We start from the raw sequence: 24,930 nt of genomic DNA, 5'->3' as shown, positions 1-24,930 counted from the left end.
CTGATACTTCCATTTCCTCCTTTTTATGTTCCTGCTGTGTCCACCGAACAGGAGAAACCTGGTGTAAGTGATCCAACCTCAAGTCATCTTTTTATTCTCGACTTTCCAGATTGGAACGTGAGAAAGACGACCCGGGTGCAGCCCAAATATTACCTATTCCACAAAGTGTGGGTGGAAAAATGTGTCCTTGCCCTTCATTTTGTATCTATTTAACTAACGGCACTGTCGTGCCCAAACGTAGATATTGGCCAAGAACTAGATTTCCAAAATGGCTTTGCTCCTTTTGAGCTGACATCAGTCTATAAAATGCAATTTACTTCCACTGCAACCAATCCTTCCTTCTAACCCAAATATTACCCAATATACAGACAACTGAACCTAACCTAGTGCAGACAACAGATTCGCATCTCCTAAATTCAGTAAAGAGCCGACACAGCCGTCGACTGATGTGAAGGAAAGAGTCAGAAGGGAAAAAAAAAAAAAAGACACAAACCCACTACACAAACCCCAGAGGCGGGTGTCGCCAGGATCGCGCCCTCCCGCCGCCGTGCCCACGGCGAGCACGCCTTCCCGCCGTGGCCACGCCTCCTGCCGCCTCGCCGTGGCCACGCCTCCCTCGACCCCGCCCCGTTGCGGCCACGCCCGACGTGAGGCGCGGGAGCCGCCGGGCCGGGGGCGGGGCCTGCGCCGCCCCTCCCCCCGCCGCCGCCGCCGCCGCTGGCGGCCTCCGCGCGGGCCTCCCAGCCCGTATTCCACTCACTTTGTTCTCCGCCTTTGTCCTAATCCACACCAGCAGGTGGAGCCGCAGTTAAAGTTTCCAAGTCCATTCCGGGAGCGGGAGCCCATCTTGCTCGCCGCGGAGGCCCTCGCTGGAGGAGGAGGGTCAGAGCTCGGGTACAGCCAATCGCGGGCAACGCTGCTAGTTATCAGAGCAGAATGGGCTGTAGTTTAGTGAAATAGGAAAGCTGCAAAACACTGTGGAGTGTTCCCGTGTAAATAAAAAGAGGAAAAAAAAGTTTCTCAAGTCGCCGCTGCACGACGTCGGGCCGGCGCCGGGGCGGGGGTCTGCGCTCTCCCGAGCGGCCGCGCGCTGGACTTTATTGTGCCGCAACGAGCCCCCCGTCCCCATTGTTTGTGTTTTTTTCAAAATATGGCAAAGGTTCAGGTGAACAATGTAGTGGTGCTGGATAACCCTTCTCCTTTCTACAACCCATTCCAGTTCGAGATCACCTTCGAGTGCATCGAGGACCTGTCTGAAGGTGAGTCGGGCGCCCGCCCGCCGCCGGGCTGTCAGTTGCGGGCTGCAGACGTTGAAAGTTTCCCGGGCCCGGCCTCGCGCGGGCGGCCGGGGCTCGGCGCCGAGCGGGCTGCGGGCTCGGCTCTGCGGAGGGAAACTTGAAGTTGATGGACGACGGCCGGCCAGGCGCGCGCAGCGTTCGGCCGCCGCTGGGGCGCCTGCCGCGGCTCAACTTGCGAGGAACTTGTTCGAGCGGAGGTAGCCATGTTGTCAGCTTTGTCTGGCGGGCGGGCGCTTCGCGAGACCCGCAGTAGCGCCCGCGGCGCCGGCCGGGGGTCGCGCCGGGCTGGCCCCGAGCACCCAACGGCCTCCGCGGCCCCGGCGAGGAGGTGGGAAGGCAGAGGCATGTGTGTGGTCGGCGCCGGCGAGTTCGCAGCGGAGCCATCTTACCGAGAGTAGAGAATTGGGCCACCGACCCCGGCGTCACGACGCCTCCTCTCCGCGGGTGACGAGCGCGGCGCCCCGCCTGCCCACCTTCCTGCCCCCGAGCAAGAGGCACATCCATTTTTAGCGCTCACGCTGGAGTTACCGGACTCTCCGGGGTGGCCATGCCCGGCCGCTTCGGGGAGGGGAGCGAGGCTGTCCTCGCGCTGATTTCTGGCTCCCTGGACCAACCAGTGGGGGAGGCGGGCGCAGGCTCGCCCCTCGGCGCCACGGGCCGGCGCTCTCCGGGGGCCGCGGGTGCTCCCGGGCCGGCGCTCCCCAGCCGGCACCCAGGATGCTCGGGGCGCCCGGGGATGCTGGCGCGCAGGCTCGCCCCGAGCAACGTGGGCTCCTCATCCTTAGTGACTGAAATCTTCTCTCCTCTTTCTCAGGAAGAAACGTATTGCTAAGCTAGCAAGTTACATTTAACGTGAGAGCAGAAATAAGTAAAATATTTAGATAATTTCCAGGACTTAATCACTGGCTTCTAGGTAGTTTGAAAGACTTCCTTCAAGAACGTGTTGAAATCTAATTACAGCAACTCCACATCCAAATACCCTGAACATAACACACAAAAGTGGGCTAGGAAATAAAGTCCTGATGGCAATGCAAAATTTAGTATTTTTTTCTAAGTTCGTTTTAAGGTCCTCAGAAAGACATATAGCATGTGCAGTAAGAAATTTAGAAAGCTAAAATTTGCCAAGATCTTTCCGATTTTATTAAAACCATCCAGTGCTCCATTTTCAAAATTTCAAGGGGAAAAAAAAGTTTAACTTCATCGATGGTAATTTTACAGCTAAATAGGGGACAGACTTTGTTTGAACTTACAGTTATGTTTAGCAAAATACATTTTAAATTATATGCTAATCAAGGCATGTAAAGCATTTTCACTTAAAAAATTATCCTTTAATCCCTGTATAATGTATTTTAGGTAGCGTGTAAACTATTTCAATTACGAAAACCAACATATGCTCACTGTAATAAACTTTTTAAAAGTTGTTCATACATATATAAAGTAACAGTCCTCTGTACCTTCCGCCTCCCTGTCACTCAAAAGTAACCATAATTACCACTTTAGTGTGTGCTGTTCCGTACATTGTAGTTCTACTACAAATATAAAGCATATATGCACATACAATAGTAGGCACATTTTGAAAGACAATTCATTTATTAAACTAATTCTTAAATGGGCCGTTGCTAATAAAAATTAAAGGGGATTTTCCTTATTACCAAACTTTGAAGCTATTTGGTTACTAAAGAACTGCCATAAGCATTTCGGCCACTAGGCCCATTTTCATGCCCACTAGACTAATTTTTTTGGTTTTACAATCAATCGCATATAAAAGTTGACAAATGCAAGAGAAATACAATAAATGAGTCCCTTCCAATTTATACTACAGTGTTTTAGGCATTAGAACTTCTTGAAATTACTGGTATTTCTCAAGTGATATCTTCCATTTTAGGAGCCAGTTCTCAACAAGGAAGTTAGATGATTCAGGATGTTGTTACAGGGCTTTGACAATGGATGGTTGAAACCTGCCATTGATGTGTTCCATTTGTAATGGGATCTTTTCAGAACCAAGCTGAATCCTATCAGAATTTTTACAGTACTGATGTCAGGAATACACCTTACTTTGACTTGTCTACCTCACTTCCCAGGCATTTATACTGGGCATTTATTTAGTACTTTTTAAGAGTTCAAGCTGAGTCATACCGAAGCTGCAAAGGAATCTTTCAAAAAGGTGCCATGCTTATGTGCTCCACCTAGAGGCTGTGTGGATTAAGGAAATAGAGTTTACTTAGCAAAGACTTCTTGTAGTCCCATCTTTTATGCTACAGTTTTTTAAAATATTTGTTCTTGAAAGTGAACTATAGAATAGTCCAATGAGAAATTTTTACTGTATAATTTTGTTTCAAGTTCCAAAGCTTGGCCGCCATTTTTCATACTTTAAATTGTCAATAGCCCTCACGTATTTTTACTTTACTTTAAAAGCTGCCCTGTAGCTTTGTTTCAGAAAGTCTTTGAGTACTTTGCTTCAGAAAAAGTCTGAGTACTTAAGAGAATTTAGTTGAAATCTACTATAAGACCTCTACAGGGGTAGGACAGCAATCCACAGATACAAGGAGAGGCTCTCCTGTAAAGTCCGGGAGATAGGAGACCTTGGGTGTGTTTGATCTGATGGTCACCAAGCCTGTACACATTTTCATTGACTTTACTGCTGACTTTCTTATACCTTCTGTGGATTGCTGATTTCTCTTCTTTACTGAATGGAGCCTTTTTAAAAAATGTTGACCAATATCAATACTTTGAGCTGTCAGTTGAATACATACTTAAAACATAACTGAATGAAGCTTCATACTTTAAAACCTCAGGTTTGTACTAATTCACAAAGACTACATATGTCCCCCTATATCACAGGTGTTCCCAAATAGAGTAATTAGTTTGAAATTTACATGGTGACTTCCCTCACTCCCACCTCAAATGGAGACACTTGGGAGACTGACATTACCATGATTAAATGAAACAGTTAACTTTTTAAATAAGTGAGTAAACTCCTTCAAACTATCACCCGTGTAAAGCATTTCATCCTGTCCCTTCTTGTCTCAAATACAGGGGGCAAGGGAATGAAGCTAGGTTCAAAGAAAAGATTAAGAACAAAACAACGGATGCTAATTTATAAATTAAGTATTGTGCGTTTTAAACTCGGTAGCTATAGCAAGCATCCATAGCATAAAAGTTAAGGTACCCTGAGTTACAGCCTGTACTCCTTAAGGCTAGATTATCTATCCCCCTGGCCTCTGCCCTCAGCCATGCCTTCCCACCTCCCGCAGTTAAATTCCTTTATTTCACTGTTGATTTGAGAGCTAAAAAGGGAAGAATCTATCTTCCTTAGATTTTTGGAAAGAGCCCAGGCTTTGGAGTCACAGAGACATAGCTTGGGTTCTGATTCTTCCATTTACTAGCTGTGTGAATTTGGGTATATTACTTAACCTATCAAGAGTCTCAACTTTGTGTAACAGGTATAACTAAACCCATGTGATACCTACAAAGCTGTTGAGGTTTTGAATAACAGGTGTGAGGTGGCAAAGCCAATGCCCAAGTATTTTATAAAGGGAGGTTTATAAGTCATAACCATGTTCTTGCACCAGACCACAAATGCCAGCTTATAACAATTAAGGCAAGAGCACGATCCATAGTAGTACAAATACTTATGAAATGAACAAAGAATTATGGAAACCTCTGTGTGACAATTCCCAGTCTTTTTACTTAGCTAGTTGAGTAGTTTCCATACCCCTTTCTTCTTAAAACCATTTCTCCACTTGACTTTTGGGTTACCTGCTTCACTGGCCACTAATTGGGAAACTTTAATTGATCCTATCTCCCTGACTTCTTAACTTTGGAGAGCCCCCTGGGCTCACTCCCTTGGAATCCCACCTATTTTCAAGGTTTCACATATGGACAGTTTCTAAATTTTTACCAGATATATGATCTCCACTTATTCATTACCTTCTTTATCCCTGGAACTCCTGATGGTTTCCCTTCCCTGCCCCCAGAAAAATAAGTGGCTCTTGCTGGCTCCACCTTCAGGATATATCCACAATGTTACTACTTCTCCCCTCTATGGCTACATGTGGTCCAAGACACCATAATTTCTTGCCTCAATTGAACTATCCTCCTGCTTTGTCCCTTGCCATCTTACAGTCTCTACTAAACACAGCAACTAAAATGATCCTCCTAAGATGAAAGTCACCCACTCCAGTATTCTTGCCTGGAATATTCCATGGACAGAGGAGCCTGGTGGGCTACAGTCCATGGGGTCAAAAAAAAGTTAGACATGACTGAGCGACTAATGCAAACACACAAAATGAAAATCAGACCATGTCGCTCCTCTCAACATTCAACATTCCAGTGGCTTCCCATGCCACTTCATGAAAAAGCCAAAAATCCTTACGATGACTTCCAAACCCTGCATCCTCTAGCCACACCTTTCACCTCCAGATCTCACAGTCAGCTGCTTTCTCTCCTGCTCATTCTGCTCTTGCCCCGGTGGCTTTGCTTTTTCTCAAGCCTGTGCCTGCTGTCTGGCCTTAGTACTTGCTGTTCCTTCTGACTAGATACTCATGCTGCTTGTTCCCTCTCTTAATCTTCATCAGCAAATAGATAATCTCACGAGATGTCAGATGTAGGACCCTGCATCTAGAAATGTACTAGAAATTGAAGATAAAGTGGCCGAGGTCTGGGACAGAACCGTGACACAGTAGGAGAAAGAAGAAACCTAAAGGATCTCTTACTTCAATAAACTGCAGTTTATAATACACTATGAATAAGTAATGCCTAGCCTATTCCTGGTACCTATTTAAGGAACAAAAAGAGCTACAACGTTATACAAGAATGACAACACATGAAGGCATTAGATTCTCCATAGGTGACCCAGAAACATCACCGCCCCCATCCCCGAGTGCTGGTGTAGACTTTGTGGAGTGGATCCAAGAGGCAGGCCACACAGTGCCAAACATCCTCAGAGGACCAGGAGGTCTGAGAGAGAATTTGTATTTGTGGAATGGTGTTCCTCCCCCTACTAATGAGGAGGCTGCTTGCAAAGAGCAGTCATTGTACTCATCTCTGGGTTCTTCTCGCAGAGCACACTGTCAAGGGTGCTCAGTAAAGACTGAATTACATATAATGACTGAACTACATGGAGTGACTTGGCTTGTACTTTATTCTTTCTTGTTCTCATGCCTGTTCCCACAGTGTATACTCTGACACATCAAGTGGTATAAGAAACCTTTGTTTCCTCTTCCCAATGTAAAGAATGGATGACAGGAAGGGGTGCCATGAGGGAGAAACCCACTGTGAACCTTTAACAGTTGAGTTGAAGCCCTAAGGGGCTTCTGAGCCATAGGAGAAGTTGGCAAATAGTGATTTTTCCACTTTGGAGCTCTTTGATCTGGATCTATGCATAATACGGGGTAGCCCTTCTAAAGTGGGTTTAGCAGGTTAAATGATGACATACAGAAAAGGCAGAGGGATTCCTTAGCCAAATAAATTTAGGAAACACCGGATTAATAGTACTGGTGTTCTTTACTGAAGGATTTCTCAGACCCCTTGTTCTGCCAGTGTGCTTTATAAATCCTCAAGAGCATTTCCCAAGCTTTTGGCCATGTTGTTTCATTCGCGAGATGCCCTGACCAGGAACCAGTATTTCACATAACAGCACTGTGAGAAACTGGTATGAAATGTACAAATTTTATAAGGAGCACTTAGGTGTGTTTCTGGATTTTCTGCTATGAAAAGCCAATTTTAGCAGCCAATAAATGGTGTAAGTGGACATTCAAAGGGTCTTTGATGTCATCTTGTAATTACTGAATATGAAATAATATTTTGGTTTTTAACCCTAGACCTGGAATGGAAAATTATCTATGTGGGCTCTGCAGAAAGTGAAGAATACGATCAAGTTTTAGACTCTGTTTTAGTGGGCCCTGTTCCTGCAGGACGGCATATGTTTGTATTTCAGGTAAGATTATTCTTGGTATATCTGTATGCCAAATACATTTCTAAATGGTCCTCAGCCCTTTCCTTTGGGCTACATCATTCTGGTTCTACTGCATTCACTTTTTATCTGCTTCTTTCATGTTTTAACAAGTTTATGTGTCATGAAGGAATGCCACCTCCTGGTTACGCGTGCTGAGAGTGTTCCTGTGATTTTTACTTCGGGGTTTGAACAGCACGCAGTTAACCTTTCACTGTGGCAGCACACATGTGATGGTTAATTTTGCACTCTTCCTGTGAATAGCCTCTGAGTATGAAACCTTTAGGGTGGCTGGCTGTCCAGCAGCCCAAAACAGGGGTTCAAAATGCTTACTACTAACTGGGATCATCAGTAATATGCATTTTCAGATTATAGTTTCAGACACTAGGAATGATATAACAAAACAACTTTATTTTAGCATTACTGAGTCAGTAATTCAGCTAGGTTACCAGGTATGTTAGAAGATAAGAGATCTGTGAGATCTGAGGTCACTGGAAGTCCAGTGGTCTACTAAAGCATCTCCCCTACACTTCTTATAGAGGGTTACTATTACAAATCCACAGCTCTGTCATTTATAAGGAGAAACTCTACTAATAGATAATTATGTTCTCCGATCCCACTGACAGTATTTAGGTCTGTGCCAAGGCTTCAGACATTGTCTTCTGTGTTGAAAAATACTACTCCTTTCAGTGCACATCAAATTGTTGTATACAACTATCCAGTCACTTCTCAGTTATCCATGTTTATTAGAGGAAGATGTTTATAATAGTCCAAAGAGTAACTAGCCATAGTTTTTTAAAAAACTATTATTAAATTTTTTTTTTTTTTTACAAGTTTTGCCACCCAACAGAATTCCATTATTTAAGTAGAACCCACTGAGAAGACTTAACCAGAAAAAAAAAGCTAAATCTTCTATCCCTGAGCTCACTTGGTTCACTTCACAGATGAGGCCAATTTAAATGAATACTGTTGGTTAAATAATCCCAGAAGATATGGGCTAAGAATCACTCAAACCTATCTCTCAAGCTACCACTGCTCCCTCCTCTTTCCTAAATTTGAATTCAGAATCTTGGTCTCCTAGCCTTAGTGCTTTTTATTAAAAAGCAACAAGTATTATATGTAAATAAATGGTTAAGGAAAGCTTACATATACTGACTGAAAGGCTCAAATATATTAGTTACAAGTTCTGTTGGAGACTTCCCTGGTGGTCCCGTGGTTAGGACTCTGCCTTCCAATGCAGGGAGTACAAGTTCGATCCCTGGTCGGGGAACTACATGCCCACAAGCCTCCTGGCCAAAAAAAAAACCAAAACGTAAAACAAGCAGTTTTATAACAAATTCACTAACGACTTTAAAAATGGTCCACATTAAAAAAAAAAAAAAACCTTTTAAAAAAGATAAGTGCTGTTAAGCTGAGTTGTGTGACTGACTGACATCTTAGCGGAGGACGAGGGTATCAGAGATGCCTGTATAGGGAAGCCCTGCACTTGAAAACTAGGTTTAGTCCCACTCTGCTGCTTAGAGACATGTGACTTCAGTCAGGCTCCTAGCCACGCCAGTCATCTCTGAACTGTGAATAATAGCCTACCTCATAAGAATGTCATGAGGAATAAAGCAGTTAAGTATAATCAGTGACAGACAGCTCCCTATTTCTATAATGAGAACTAAGTTTTTATTCTCTTAGCTTCTTGAAATTGTTATATAAAGAAGCACTATTTGCTCTGATCCACAAGCCTAGAGAACCTATACTTCAGATGTGTGCTGTGCTTAGTCATGTCTGACTCTTTTGTGACCCCATGGACTGTAGCCTGCCAGGCCCTCTGTCCATGGAATTCCTCAGGCCAGAATACTGGAGTGGGTTGCCATGACCTTCTCCCGGGGATCTTCCCAACCCAGGGATCGAACCCAGGTCTTGTTCATTGCAGGCAGATTCTTTACCATCTGAGCCACCAGGGAGGCCCACTTCAAAGATGATAATTCGTAATTCAAATCAAGAAACTTGAGGTGTAGTGATATACCTTTCAATGCTGATTTAAAAAAAAACTTGCAAATACATGCCGTATTTTTTAAACAAACTTTTAAAAATTTATCTTTTCTATGTGTTTATGTTGGTTAAGAATATTCCTCAACTTTGGGCTTTAAGTGCTATGGGAAAGGTTCTTAAAAAGTATTTCCCTGTAGTGATTTTCACTTTGGTATGTGTGCACATGTTGCCACAAGTACAGAGGAAGTACAATGTGACCTAGATCACGTGTTCAGCCTATGCGTTTTTTTGAATTCACTCTTATCAGCAGAAAGGTACTAAAATAGTTTTGTGTTTTATGTTTGAAACAAATTACCATAGTGTTCTCCTGGTCTGCCATGATTTTGCCTCTCCAAATAAAATGCCTTCCTCTTAATTAAGTGTGTCAAAGGCTAGCAGGAAGGTGCCCAGACATCTACCTCGTATTGCTTGTTGGAGTCAAAGATCTCTGCTTATCACTTCTCCATCCTAAATCATCTGAGAGGCCTGCAGGCTTCTCTCCTTGATTTCGCTCAGGCTGAATCCTTTAGCAAACAAATTTTAAAACACAAACATGCTTAGAACCAATCTGCTGAGGAGATGGGAAGCAATAGTGGGAGAGGTTCCCATAGCACTAAACCACCTCTGTTTCCCATCTCTACCCAAAGGCAAACAGCATATTCTCAGGCCCCCTGTTCTATTCTGGTGTTTCTCCAAAGAGATCATAAACCACGTAAGGGCAGGAACTGAGTTATGAATAAATTTCAAAATACTCAGTATATACTGTGCCTAGAACCACGCCAGACTTGAGATCACAGAGTTGGATGGGACTCCTGCCCAAGATAAAGCTTAGAATTTTAGGGAAGCTTGAAGGGTAAACATATTTAGATTGTTGGAATACATTAATAGAGACATTGTGTCAAATAATATGAGTGCATAAAGAGTGCTATTAATTATATGTTTGGATTAGAAAGTGCCTTACTAAGAAGGATACATTTGACACAAGCTTCAAAGATGAATTTTTCAGCAAGTTAGGGAAGGAATATATGCAAGACACAAAGGCATGAAGAATTATTACTACTTTTTAAAGAACTTACATTTCTAGACCAAGAGGTGGAGTTAAAGAGACCGTAATGTTGATTGAGACCAATTGTGAAGGGCCTTATAAATGAAGCTAAAAACTGAGGGGTTTTATGTCAGAAATTAGGGTAATCACCTGAGGTTTTTCAAACCCAGTGAAGGGATAGGAATAGATCTGCACTTAGATAGCATCAGCATGTTGGCCATGGCGCAGTTAGGCTAACACTGGGGGAGACCAGCAGGGCAGTTTTAGCAATATTCCAGATGAGAGACGAAGACCTCAATTCTGCTTTCAGAGCTGGTGGACACTGAGACCCACTAGATGTGGGAGGTAGGGAAGCTGAGGTGACAGGCTTCTAGTCTAGGTGACTAGGTGGGTGTCCGGTGCCTTTCTGTGTCACCTCCCTGTGGTAGGTAGATAGTAATCACGAGTCTTTAATGATAATGGCCTGAGAACACCAGTCAGAAGTGCTCCCAAGCTGAGGCATGAGCTGAAGCGCTCACCCAGGCCCAGGGATGGCCCTTCGTGTCGCAGCAAGAGTAGCCAGTCTGTGGGACTTCATATGCTTCGTGCCATCAGAGTGGCTGCTCTCGGCCATGCTCAGTGCTACCACTGCCTGTCCCCAGCCTGTGACGCCTTCCAACTAAGTCCTTCCTGTCTTCCACGTGGCTGTGGACAGGGCCTGAGCTCTCAGCCACCTCTAGCTCACCTGCCTCAAGTTTCAGCTTAGAGCAGTTTGATTCAAAACAAGATCTGCCTCAAACAATCTCTACCTTCACTGAATTTCCATAGTATGTGGGACTATTTGTATTTTTTGAAATTCTGCTATAAAACTATTTCCACTCCACTTTCAGTTTTATATTAATTTCCTATTAGAATATCTCTGAGGGGTGGGGGGTGTTGACTGGATATGAGAATATGGGTCCTAGGAAACTGGATAATAAACATGTGCTGCCAAAAGGCTGTATGGGATAATTAAATGTTTACTAATTTTTAAGGTCTGAAATTATGACTGGGAAGGTTGGACTCAATAAGACTATTGATTTGTTTACTATATTTTATAAAAGGTTTTATAATTGAATATTGCATAATCCGTCATGAACCAGCACACACGGTAGCCGCACACACAGTAGCCACATGTATTTTCCTCTAGACATGGTGATGTTTTCAGGTACTTAGGCATATTGTGGAGAAATGTATGAGCTATATTTTCTAGCTATAAGTCAGTTTCAAAAATGAGCATTTGCCTTCCCAGTATGATTTCCAAGTTTTGGTTGCTGTGCCCTTGACTGAAGGTGCTCAGTGTAACCAAAACTCCAGTTTTGCTTATGGTTAACAACACTTTGTGCCGTGTTTTTTTTTTTTTTTTTACATGATTCTAGGCTGACGCACCTAACCCGGGACTCATTCCAGATGCAGATGCTGTAGGTGTAACAGTTGTGCTAATAACGTGCACCTATCGAGGTCAAGAGTTTATTAGAGTTGGTTATTATGTAAATAATGAATATACCGAGACAGAATTAAGGGAAAATCCGCCAGTAAAACCAGACTTTTCTAAGGTAATACTCCTTTTCATTATTCCTTTTTCATTCATTTTACTGTACAGTTTTTTAAGCAGTTGCCATTTCATAGTACACTATGAAAGTGGCTTTGAGACAAAATAAATTTGAGGTCCTTGTGCCAACTAAGCAAGCCAATCATTGTTCCCTTACCATGGATGACTTCAAAGCTACCTCCAGGTTAGCTATTAGCAGTTAATGTTGGTCAGGCACCTTGAGAGTCTGATGATTTAGAAAACTGAAAGTGCCTCCAGCAGGTCTCTGTTAATGGCTCCCTGTATGGCATTCCCCATACATCATGATTCTATCTATTTCCGTCTTTAGGATGTTCAAATTCCTGTGTGTTGTACTGATTATTCCATAATATTTTGGTCTGTAACATCTCAAAATTGTAGGGGGACATTTTGTTTTTCATAGGAACATTGTTATCTCAAAACTCCCATATGCCTTGCTTCATCAGCTATTCTCAAAGGTTAAACTACAGGTCTTAAATATTATCTGGTGGTGAAAACAGCTAAGTTTCTGAGTGTGAACCTGAAGTCTGTGACTTGATATTCTCAGAAATACCAAGTACTTTATGATTTTCCATTGGGAACTATAATATTTAGTAACTCGTGATTTTTGTGATATTGAACATAACACTATCTTACCAGACCATGCAAGAAACATTACATGGGAGTGGAATGGAATGTTCTTCTTTCTGATAATAAGGCTAGAATGTTTTTTATTCTGATGTGGAACCTTCCCTTTCTAATTTATTAGTTACCTGTATGGCTACTTGTATAGCAAAATGAGAAGGAACTAGAATATTCTGTCTAAGAATGAGCAATAATAATTAAAAGATAGGAAACCATTAATAATGAAAGGTCCTATTTGGGGATACTTTGCATTTTACTTGAAAATATTACTGAAGAAGGACCACATCAAAATCTAGAAAGCACGTTAATTTGTTAAATGAAGCATCCTCTGATGCATTCAAGAGATTCTCTCCCTTTTAAGAAATAAGGATAGAGTTAGATGTTTTGTTGGATAGTAAAAGATCTGAATGATTCCTTCAGGCTCCCCACATCTTGTTTCCATTAGGCTAAAACAATTTCTTTACTGCAGCCCTATCGTTTATTAGTTATGTTTAGTGTATTTTATTTGACTTATACCTTTGTATATGAAGACTTCCCTGGTGGCTCAGATGGTAAAGTGTCTGCTTGCAATGTAGGAGGACCTGGGTTCGACCCCTGGGTTGGGAAGATCCCCTGGAGAAGGAAATGGCAACCCATTCTAGTACTCGCACCTGGAAAATCCCATGGACAGAGGAGCCTGGTAGGCTATAGTCCATGGGGTCGCAAACAGTCAGACACGACTGAGCGACTTCACTCACTCAGTTTGTATATGAATTAGTGCTTTAGGAGTACAAATATAAAGAACCATTCTATTAAGGTCTATCTGTATACAGTGATCTAACTTTCTTAGTGTTTACCATTTATATATTTCCTTTATCCTCTAGCTTCAAAGGAATATTTTGGCATCCAATCCCAGAGTAACAAGATTCCACATTAATTGGGAAGATAACACAGAAAAACTGGAAGATGCAGAGAGCAGTAATCCAAATCTACCGTCACTTCTTTCAACAGATGCATTACCTTCGGCATCAAAGGGATGGTCCACATCAGAAAACTCACTAAATGTCATGTTAGAATCCCACATGGACTGCATGTGACCACCTGCCATCCCTTTAGTACAAATTAAGCTATAAAAACACACAGAACTATTTCCCTGAAATTCCGTAAGTACATAGTCAAGATGCAATGTGAAGAATTTGTTTAAAAAACATCCTGTAGAAAGTTTATAAGAAAACCAGTATTTGAGCAAATTGTGGAATATAAATACAACTATTTTTAAGTAAGTTTTTCTCTAATGTGTTATTTTATTTGTTCTGAAACTAATCTGATTAAAACATATATATTATTTTCTTCTCCTCTATATGTAATTAAAGCACTTAAGAAGAAAAATGAATCATTAGACCAGGTTGTAAAGATGTCTTAGCCTCTTGGATAATAATCTTTGGGCCACTATCTTAACTAACCTTTGAAAGAACAAAGTGCACTTCAACTAAATGTGTCTTCCTGTGATAACACATAATTTGGTTTGATTTAAGGGGCAAATTTCCGTTCTTTTCCCGGCATACCCTTAAAGAAGGGATTTGAAGTAAACTATATGTGACCAAGAACTTCAAGATCTAGTTTTCCAGGCCACTTTGAAGCCTCTTATGTCTACTATTCATATAATGTTAGACAGCATTCAGTTTGGTTCTAAGGTAACAAATGTGGGTAATTGTTTATAAGGTCCTCTGCCTATGATTTTTGTTTTTATAACAGTTTAGGACATCACAACAGTTCTTGAATCATACATCATCATTACCCAGTGAATTCAACATGTCAGAAGCAGATACAAACTCCCTAAGTTTAAGAATAGAAGAGTATAATGACTTTGGTTCATTAGATTTATAAAAAATACTATGAACATAGCCCTTTAAAACTGTTTTGACAAGTCATCTGTTGTTGGCAGCATTTATATAAAAACAGTAGATTTGGAAATATATATTTAGCTTTATCATATGAAACTATATATATTTCCACATAAAGTACTTTTCTCCGAATCTCCCGACACTCATGTACAATATTTGTGGTAGACATTTTCTAGATAGCTTTTTCAGATGAGGTTTTTTAAAAGCAATCTTGAAAAGGAATGCATTAACTAAACAGGACAAAAGGTTCTTTTTCTTTGATGAGAGCTAAGTCCTTCCTCAAAAAGTTTCTTATGTTCCAGTAAATTAAGTGTAGAATATTCTCATCACTCTTGCTGCTAATCAAGACATTAGCCATATAATACAGAATTATGCAGTGCCTTCATAGCTAAAACTTTTATACTGCACTTTTTAAAAGCATTTATTTTGAGGAAGGGAAAGGGGCATATGTCTGAATATGGATTTGAAGCTGTATATATTTCCTGTCATTCTACAAAGTGACTTTGTGAAGCAAAATTTTGCTAAATGTTAAACTCTGAAGTTTAGTATACCAGATAATTAAAATACTGTCCACTAACTAGTTCATAGACTTTAAAAGTAAAATACGTACGACTGTTAAAACAACATGAAGAAAATTTCATTTTTGTCTAATTGCAATTAAAAGAAAATGTTAAAATATTAAAATGAAAATAAAACTAATACTTTCCAACCAAGAGCTCAGTGATTAATATAACAGGAACACAATACATGCTTATTAGAAATAAAGCATATATAAGCCAAATTACCAAATCAGTTCACAGCTGAGTTTTTATCCTGATTAATTATGATTGATTTGTACTGACATCAAACAGTTAGGTTTTTAAATCAATTTGTAAACTGACAGCCAATTTTCACAGAAGTTTGAAGCTTAAAAACTATTCTCTCTTATTTAACATTTTGATGGTTCTATAATTTTAAAAAATAAAGAGTATTCAAACATTAGAAACTAAGAAACTAGAATGCATAGGTTGTTTTTTATTTTTTATTTTTAGCTAGACACTGCCTGAAATAACAGCTAGAAAGTTTGGAAATGTTTTTTCCCTTTCTGATCATAGTGAATAGCTGTGTCCTGAGAAGATAAACATGAACAAATTACTTATGCCACAAAGGAAATAGGCAAGTAGGCCAGAGGGAATGTGGCTATCATTGGAGCTGAGAGAACAAGCCGAAGTCTGAGAAACATGCGTGCATTCGTTCATTTATAATCTTATATAGCCTTAGGCTTTCATTTGGTCTTAACCCTCAGGTTTGAGGTTTTCTAGTTAACAAGAAAGTCAATGGCAACAGTTTTCAAAACATTTTACTGTAATCTATGGTAAAAAAAGAAGTTTAAGTATGACCCCCATAACACAAGTATGTATATTAACAATTTGCACATAATACACCCGTAATAGTGCACCTTCTCTGTGCACTAGTATACTGTAGTATCTGTTACTGTATTTTGTTTTGAAAGTGCTGGTTCTGACCGATGAATAGACCCTCTAATGGGTTGTGATACAGTTTAAATAAAGGGTAGTCTGGCCCTTTGGGTGGATTAGAAGTAGCAATAACTTATCTACAGTTCTAAAATTTATATTCCTTCTACCTGCCATTTCTTTCATATTTGGATTATAACCTTGGCAATAAGACAGAAAGTGCTAATTCAGTGAATTCAGCAGCCATTCAGTTTAAAACTGTCCAAATACTCTGAAATACTAGTAGTCCACAAATTAGCCTGGTCTTATTTCTTGACACTCCATATAATAATTAGGAAACATTCCATGTCATTACTGGGGAAACTCTTTTATTCGTTCATTGTTAATATCATTTAATACAGAACTCTAAAATACTGAGTCATAAAATTTTGAAATGCACATGAAGTCTTCTTCATATATTCCTGTCTTTTCCCCTTCCAGTACCCTAAAGCTTGTCTACTCTTCTCAGTCCACAAATCCCTTCCTGTCGGTGCTTAATATACTGTTTAGTTATATTTCAAAGCTGAGACCCCTTAAAACAGAGATCTTATTACTAAGGACCATAATGGAGCACTTCCTACTTTATAAGTTTCCAAATATAAGCTTCTCATAAGAAATCTGAGTACAGGCCATGGACAGTAGACATCCCTAACAAGTAACATTTGTAAAATGTATGAAACCAAAGGGCCTACTATAGGAGAACAGGAGAAATATTTTCCCAGTCAAAACAGTGTAGAAATTTTAAATGGCATCAAAACATGTCCTTTAAAATAATTTTTTCCTAAAGTCACTTTATAATCAAATCTTAACATTCTATCAGCAAAGGCTTTAAATATACTGTACTTGTTGAAGAATCATTACAGTGTATGAATGAAGCTCCACGTTGCAGTGATAAAAGTACACTTTCCACATCTAAGACACATTTTCTACCTAAGAATTTTTAGCAGGAATCACTGTTGTCTGTGAGATCCATGAGTATGAAAATGCCTTAAGCTTTATACCATCTATTTACTTTGTAAAGTGAGATTTTACCCCTATTTAGTTAGTTTCAGCACTGTTTGCTGGGTCTTCACAGAATTACAGATGCTGCTTAAGCATGTACAAAAGTAATCACTAGAGAATGAGAACGTTGAACACAATCATTCAAAACTAAGATACAAAAAAGACACATGGAAAAAGCTTTTGAAAAATAAGTGAAGGTGGAGCTTTTGAAATATTTTCTTAGAGCGACAAAAGTAATGCTGAATATTAGGTTTTTGGCAGTAACACAAAAATCTTGAAATATATCCTATTACAGGTACTTTTTCACAAGAAAATAACCATTGTGTTAGCTTCTGAAGTAACATTAAATAACTGAAATCATCACATAAAATACCTGCACTAGTAGATCCAATTCCTGTGGTGAGCACAGATCTTGGTGTAATCTTTGCTGCATATTTGAGGAATTGAGATTTCCCTGTGCCAGGATCCCCAACCAATAAAAGATGAGATTCACCTAGAAAAGCATAAATAAAGTTTCTAACTGCTATGAAAAGACTCATAATTAGTCAAAAATGGTCCATTTGGAATGCTCACACAATTTTTATTTTATATAGTATTTTAGTTTAAGGTCATTCAAGGAAGACTTTATCCAGAATGTCCTTAGAAAAGTTAACTTTCAAAATAAATAATAGTCTTTGGATTTCTGAGTGCAGCATTTAAAATTAATTTTTAAGAGATTTTTGTTCTAGTTCCAGATGTTTAGGGACTGTGTTTAACATTTAAAAAACTTTTGGCTTATAAAGTTTCTGATTTTATTTAATTTATTTTAAATATCAAACTACTGTGATTAATTCTTTCCATCCATCCATACAAGTATACTTATAAGTGTCTGCGACTTTGTACGTGCTTTATAAACACCAAATCGCTTATGATTCTAACAGTTAAGTGAAAACCTTTTCATTCTATGAAAATTTTAGTAGTTTCATGAAACATCTATCTTATAAGTTCTTACTTTTTGAATGTAACATAGAAAAACATGTGAATATCCTGTGGCAGATGTTATCTCACTGACCAAGCAAATTTATTCAGTCATATTCAAGTATTTTCTGAAAATATTAATAGGGAAATACTATTGAAGTTCAACATTTAGCAGAATGCCTTGTAACAGTAGGTAATCAAGAAATACAATATGCATAAACCTTATTATACTTACTATTCTATACTGTACAGTATGGTTTTTGAGTCCTTACCAACACCTGGTTTACAATAATGTCCTTTTAGTCTTTTGGTTAAGCCTTTGGTTATTATGGCCCTTATACTACCTATATGAGGGCCATAATAAACCTAATTTATGCCATTCAGGTCAGTTAAGTGTTTTAACCACACAAGAGCTCCCTGCCATTTGGAAATGACTTAAGAGTCATTTTGGCTTGAATGCGTGACCTACAGTAGCACCTCTCAGCAGATGGCATATTTGCTGCCCACCAGCAGAAGGCGAACCAGCAGGCAGTGACTGAGAGCAACAGTCTAAGAGACACACACTGACAGGCACAGATGGAGAGACACTGACTTGGAGACAGGAGAAAGACTGGAAATCCAATGAAAAACACAGACAGTAAAAGAAACAAAGATTTTATATTGTGGCTCCCTTATAGGCAAAAGTCTTTGGAAAGACTGGAATTCTACAAAGTAGTTCCTGATGTTGGACTGAGTATTAGACAGTGAACAACTGTCAGTTTTTAAAAGACTGCATTTGGAAAATAAAGCTCAACAAGCAATTTTTCATTCAGCAAAGGGAAATCGTAGCTTCTCTTCTTACTGTATGTGTTAGTATTTCTCAGAAATCTTAATGGGTACCAACCTCTGACCCGTGTTCCTGTAGCATCGGTTCTTTGAATCCCACCAGCCAGCACCATGGCCACAGCAAGCTTTACTAGGTACATTCCAAAAACTTGAGGGCACAAGCTGGCCAATATTTCATTCCTTCCTAGGAAAAGCAGAAAGATGAGTTATCATAATTTTTCAAGAAATACTAACTGAAATTTCCCTTTCTGTCCTATCTTCTTATAAACACTCTAAAATGATCTGACTAAAAGGAGTGAATAATGTTGTTTTGTTCCTAAAAGTCCTTTTCTTATCAATGCCTTGAGATGAAAAGTTCTGGCTGCCACCTGTTTTAAGTTTCTATAAATTTAGCATATTTATAAGGGACAGAGAGAAATCTCTTTTCTCCCTCATCAGGCTAGCATATTCCCTTAATACCAGCTGCACTTCCTGTGCAGTAATTTCAGTAAAATTACTCCACTCCTAAATAAAAGGAAGGTGTTCTCAGAAACAATGAGTCAGACTGTAGAAAACTATGTAAGGTACTTGGAGGTTCTTCAGAGGTATAAAAGAGGTAAAATCAACCCATCCTGTGAGTCAATTCAGCATTTGCTCTGAGCAGTTTGGTAAATTCTGTTTTATCTAGACTCAGTATCTGTGTTATCAGGATATTTAGAAGATCATTATAAACAACTCTAGGAGTCCAAGCTGGAGTTCTTAAGATTCTTCTGATCACATGCTTTAAGTAAGAGGTTATCATTGTCTTAGGTTCTGTTTCTAGAAATGTCAGACACTAAATCCAAAAATCTGCCTATCCCATCCATGAATAATTTAGATATTTCGTTCTGTCATTGACCAGTCAACCAATGAGGTCATAGATTCTAACCAGCCTTTCCTGAGTTTGCCTTATTTGGAACTCACTACTGTGATGGCACTCTGTGTGTCTACATTCACGTTACCAGAAATTAATGTCTTTATGTTGTGTGTCTAGTCGCTCAGTCATGTCCGACTTTTTGTGACCCCATGGACTGCAGCCTGCCAGGCTCCTCTGTTCGTGGGATTCTCTGGGCAAGAATACTGGAGTGGGTTGCCATGCCCTCTTCCAGGGTATCCTTTCAACCCAGGGATTGAACCCAGGTCTCCGGCATTGCAGGCAGATTCTTTATCATCTGAGCCACCAGGGAAACCCCAATGTCCTCATGCTGGTAACTAATTTGCACATCTGAGGGCTTTTATATTTAACTTTGAGTTTGTATGTTTCAGTGATAGCTCTTTTGAGGAGGAAGATAATCATACAAGTACTACTTTAGTTGATGACACCAGTTCCAGAAGCTTTTTCACCAAGATAAAGGAAAGGGGTTCCTCCATAATTTATGGCCCTATGCACAAAGGCTACTTTTGTAATGAATCAAAATTGACTCAGTGGCAATTAAGCTCTGGTGATGTAACCTGGGATGGCAGAAGTAGTGAAGAAAGAAAACATTCTAGTGTAAATAAAACAGGAACCAAAAAAGAATTAGTCAACCCTGGGAGGAATTTCATTAACTGCTAAAGGGATTCCTTCCCTTTTCCAAGGTAGAAAGCCCAGAGAAAAAGACGAACTGTCTGAGATCTACATAGTTAAGACCTGACAGCAGGTACATAAATTCCGACCAGAATCTAGAAATTACACATAGAAAGAAACGATAGCTTCAGTAAGCAGGGGACAAGTGGACAGACTGGCCTGGGAGACACTCAAGCCAAAGCTGTCAGAGAGCCAGCTTTCTGAGTAAAGGTGGATTCCCTGACTAATGTGCTGACAGGAAGCACTTCCTATGGGCTTTCAGGTCAGAGCCCAGTGTTACTAGCTGCCTGACCTTGGGCAAGGTTCTGACTCTCTCCGCCTCCATCTCCTTATCTGTGAGATGGAGATGATAATGGTATTGCAGATAGAGCTGTTCAGGAGTTAATTATTGCACAGCACACAGAATAGTGCCTGGCACATAGGAGCTACTGAAACTATTATACCTGTATTACTTGTGCCTATTTCTTATCTCACCATTTCCTCACACTGTGGTCATCATAAAAGAGAAACTGAAGTCAGATCTGAGGTACCAGAGAAAGGCAAAGGGGAAGGTCCATTCCCTAAATTTGTTATCTAAAGTTGAAGAACTTAATTCCTTGGGTCATGGCAATAGAAGCTCTCATGACTCTATCACGGAAGAGAATTCATTAGGGGGAATGATACACCAACACTTTCCTTCCTCTCCTCCTCGGGGCAAATTTCTGGTTCTAGACTGTGTTAGTAGTGTGCCCATGTAATCCACTCTTGTGGCATGGCCATTATTTACCCCAATGAAGAGAACTTAGGTCTAAGATGATAAGTCACCCTGGAGTGGGTTCAGATGGCCCAACAGAACCCAACCCCTTTGGGTTTCTAGCCGTCCTCGAAGCATCAGGGTCAGGGGATCCCTGAGATCACAAGAAAATCTTCAGCTCCTTGTCGGCACTCACAGTATCAGATCTTAATGAAGCAAGCCAACCTCCCAGAGCTGAGCAATATAGTAATGTCTGTCTTTAGACAAGCAAAATGAAGACACACTTTGGATACAGCTCCCCACCTTCACCACCCTCCCTCCGCCCCCAACACACACACACACACACACACACACACACACACACACACACACTTTGAAATGCTAAGATATGGCTGATAATAGGTACTCAGGAAACTAACAAAGCAGAATCTTCATACTAAAAAGAAAAATGTTGCCTCATTTTCTCCCTGTCTTCCTACTTACATTTCCCACAGGTTATTATATTTATTTCTTCCTTTCATCTGGTAAATAAGATGTATAGCTATAGCCTTCTAATTAAAACAAGATAGACTCTTTGATCAACAGCACATAGCACTTCTGATAGCCCTGTATGATGCCCTTCCTAACACTGTTACAGATTTTTGTAGGGAACTGATTGGGAGAAACAATGTTAAGTAAAAAAACTTATTTAAAAATACATATGGTTCATAGAGTCAAAGCACTGAAGAATTGATGCTTTCTAATTGTGCTGGACAAGACTCTTGAATGTCCCCTGGACAGCAAGAAGATCAAATCAGTCAATCCTAAAGGAAATCAACCCTGAATATTCACTGGAAGGACTGATGTTGAAGCTCCAATACTTTGGCCACGTGATGCAAAGAGCCGACTCAATGGAAAAGACCCTGATGCTGGGAAAGATGGAGGGCAGGAGGAGAAGGGGGCAACAGTGGATGAGATGGTTGGATGGCATCACTGACTTAATGGACATGACTTTGAGCAAACTCTGGGAGATGGTGAAGGACAGGGAAGCCAGGTGTGCTGCAGTCCATGGGGTCGTAAAATCAGAGACGACTTAGGCGAATGAACAACATGATTTGTAAAAGATTTGCTTAATGAAGCTATAATACAGAGACCTTTGGTTCTTTCTGTATGGATCAGATAAAAGAATGATTGATAACCACTGTATATGTGTTACACACATAAGCAAAAGAAAAAAAAAATCCCACAAAATAAAAGCCAACTGCTTGTATTTAAAGCAAATGAAAGTCTTATTTTATGGAATGATATCTGTCCAATTCAATACATGATTTAAGATACATAATCACTGTGTATTAGATCTGAGGTGAAGCTTCTCAGAAATAGTCTATTATTGGCTTCCATTTATTTTTCTCAGAAGATGCCTCCAAGAAAGAATGAAAACAGACACTTGAAGATTTAATTGGTGTTTTATATAGTTGGGATTTTTTAATAAAAAATACTCTAGAAACCCAAAGGCTATAATGTTTTCATCTGTGTAATTACATCTTAAGTGTAATTTCTGACTATGAAGTCAGAAATTTTTGCTGTGATGACAAAGATTTTTTGCATCTCTCTTATCATCTTTTTTACCATTCCATATTTTTAAATCTTTTAGGTAAAAGAGTGAAGCTGTCTTAATGATACAAGATGAATCAGAAGAGAAATGATTTTAACAGAATAAAGTTTCATAACAGAATGAGTTTTGCCTGTTTAAGGAGGAACTATAATTGGTAAAGAAGGTAGAAAACTCTGAAACTATTTTGGCCAGATAAGAGATATTAAAATAATAGTTGGAAATGGAAAATCTCTTGGGATTTCCAGTAAGATCACTAAACAGAGAGGATTATGCCAGAAAAGGGCTTTAAAGGGAGATTATAGCTAGAGGCACTGGTAAAGCTACTCCCTCAGAACACAGCCACTGATGCACAGCATGTAAATCACCAACATCATGAATGAAATGCCATTAATAAATATCAGCTCCATACCCTTAATCACAAACCTGCAAAAGGATCGCTCTTATAGTGTTCCCAAAAGTCTTCAAATTCCTTTCGGACCTCCTCATCCATGTTGACCCCTGCAGACTCTTCGTTATTTACTTGGATATAATTGGCCTTCAGGACTATCTCCACTTCACAGCGCACATCTTGCTTAAAGGGCTTCCACCGCTGCATTACAACTCCATAAATAGTGATGTCATCACCTGGAAAAAAGCACTGAGTGAATCCAGCAGTAGCATCCTGCCTGCTTGGGCACAAACTCCACAAAGGACCAGAACCAAGAAATCAACCACTACCCCACCAGGGTTTTAGAGTGGTGCACATTCCTCTAGAAACCATTTGGGGCAAAAGAACACAGTGTCCCGATTTATTTATTTATTTTTAATCAGGCACTTGTATTTGCACAGCTAAAAGCTAAAGCCAGCATTTTAATTTTTCTTAATCTGCCATACGACAATCACACCAAATTCTAACCTGTCCCTGGGAGAATACTGGATGATATATTCACTGTGATTCTATTGTGTGAAATGTTCATCCTCTCAGAACAGTAACCATGTCGTTCTCATTTAATCAAGAGGTGGGGACTGAGCCAGAAGGATAAAGTGCAGTCTGTCCTTCAATATTCCCAGGGGATTGGTTCCAGAATCAACCTCAGATATCAAAATCCGGGGACGCTCAAGTCCAAATCTGCTGTTCCACATCCGTGGATTCAACCAACCGTGCATCATGTAGTACTCTAGTATATTTACTGTTGAAAAAAACCTGTGTATATGTGGACCCATGCTGTTCAAAGCACTGTTGTTCAAGGGTCAACTGCACAATCAACCGGTGTCAGGAAAGCAGACAATATTGTGATGATGGGTACAATGATACTACTTCTAGTTCCCAGTGTATTCATTTTTACTCAAGTACACTTATTAACGTTCACTCACCTTTTTTGTTTTTTAAAGGACAAAAGAATGAGTGCACCAAGAAATGAATGAATACTTGTTCTATTTCAAAGCTCCTCTCCACAAGCTATGAAAGCAAAAATCCCACTTGATTCTTCTTGATTGGTTCCTTCCCACTTATGGACACTCTCCCATTCTTTTTGTTTTTTTTAATATATATTTATTTTAATTGGAGGCTTATTACTTTACAATATTGTAGTGGTTTTGCCATATATCAACATGAATCCACCACAGGTGTACATGTGTTCCCCATCCTGAACCCCACCTCCCACCTCCCTCCCTCCCTATACCATCCCTCTGGGTCATCCCAGTGCACTAGCTCCGAGCACCCTGTCTCATGCAACGAATCTGGACTAGCGATTCGTTTCACATATGATAATATACATGTTTCAATGTGATTCCCCCAAATCATCCCACCCTCGCCCTCTCCCACAGAGTCCAAAAGACTGTTCTATACATCTGTGTCTCTTTTCTGTCTCGCATATAGGGTCATCATTACCATCTTTCTAAATTCCATATATATGCGTTAGTATACTATATTGGTGTTTTTCTTCCTGGCTTACTTCACTCTGTATAATAGGCTCCAGTTTCATCCACCTGATTAGACCTGATTCAAATGAATTCTTTTTAATGGCTGAGTAATATTCCATTGTGTATACATACCACATTTTCTTATCCATTTGTCTGCTGATGGACATCTAGGTTGCTTCCATGTCCTGGCTATTATAAACAGTGCTGCGATGAACATTGGGGTACACGTGTCTCTTTCAATTCTGGTTTCCTCGGTGTGTATGCCCAGCAGTGGGGTTGCTGGGTCATATGGCAGTTCTATTTCCAGTTTTTTAAGGAATCTCCACACTGTTCTCCATAGTGGCTGTACTAGTTTGCATTCCCACCAACAGTGTAAGAGGGTTCCCTTTTCTCCACACCCTCTCCAGCACTTATTGTTTGTAGACT

General features: G+C 40.1%; 2 protein-coding genes across 3 annotated transcripts in view; one reads left to right on the top strand and one right to left on the bottom strand.

Annotated features, from left to right (window-relative positions):
* Window positions 1-24,930, bottom strand: part of MCM9 (minichromosome maintenance 9 homologous recombination repair factor) — a 96,726-nt gene that overhangs the window by 54,022 nt on the left and 17,774 nt on the right. For both annotated transcript variants that reach the window (XM_027551116.1, XM_027551115.1), the window contains 3 exons: window positions 23,026-23,226; window positions 18,749-18,874; window positions 17,282-17,401 (listed from right to left, as the gene is read on the bottom strand). In XM_027551116.1, the coding sequence (XP_027406917.1) occupies window positions 17,282-17,401; window positions 18,749-18,874; window positions 23,026-23,226 (447 nt within the window). The remainder of the gene's footprint in view (window positions 1-17,281; window positions 17,402-18,748; window positions 18,875-23,025; window positions 23,227-24,930) is intronic.
* On the top strand, window positions 795-13,998 carry ASF1A (anti-silencing function 1A histone chaperone). Its single transcript, XM_027551117.1, has 4 exons — window positions 795-1,259; window positions 7,121-7,236; window positions 11,716-11,892; window positions 13,394-13,998. The coding sequence occupies exons 1-4, from the start codon at window positions 1,151-1,153 to the stop codon at window positions 13,604-13,606; spliced, it is 615 nt and encodes a 204-aa protein (XP_027406918.1). The 5' UTR covers window positions 795-1,150; the 3' UTR covers window positions 13,607-13,998.

This window comes from Bos indicus x Bos taurus, chromosome 9 (assembly GCF_003369695.1).
Source record: "Bos indicus x Bos taurus breed Angus x Brahman F1 hybrid chromosome 9, Bos_hybrid_MaternalHap_v2.0, whole genome shotgun sequence".
Lineage (NCBI taxonomy): Eukaryota > Metazoa > Chordata > Mammalia > Artiodactyla > Bovidae > Bos > Bos indicus x Bos taurus.
Note: the sequence above shows the minus strand (reverse complement) of the source record. Positions and strands in the feature narration are given on the sequence as shown.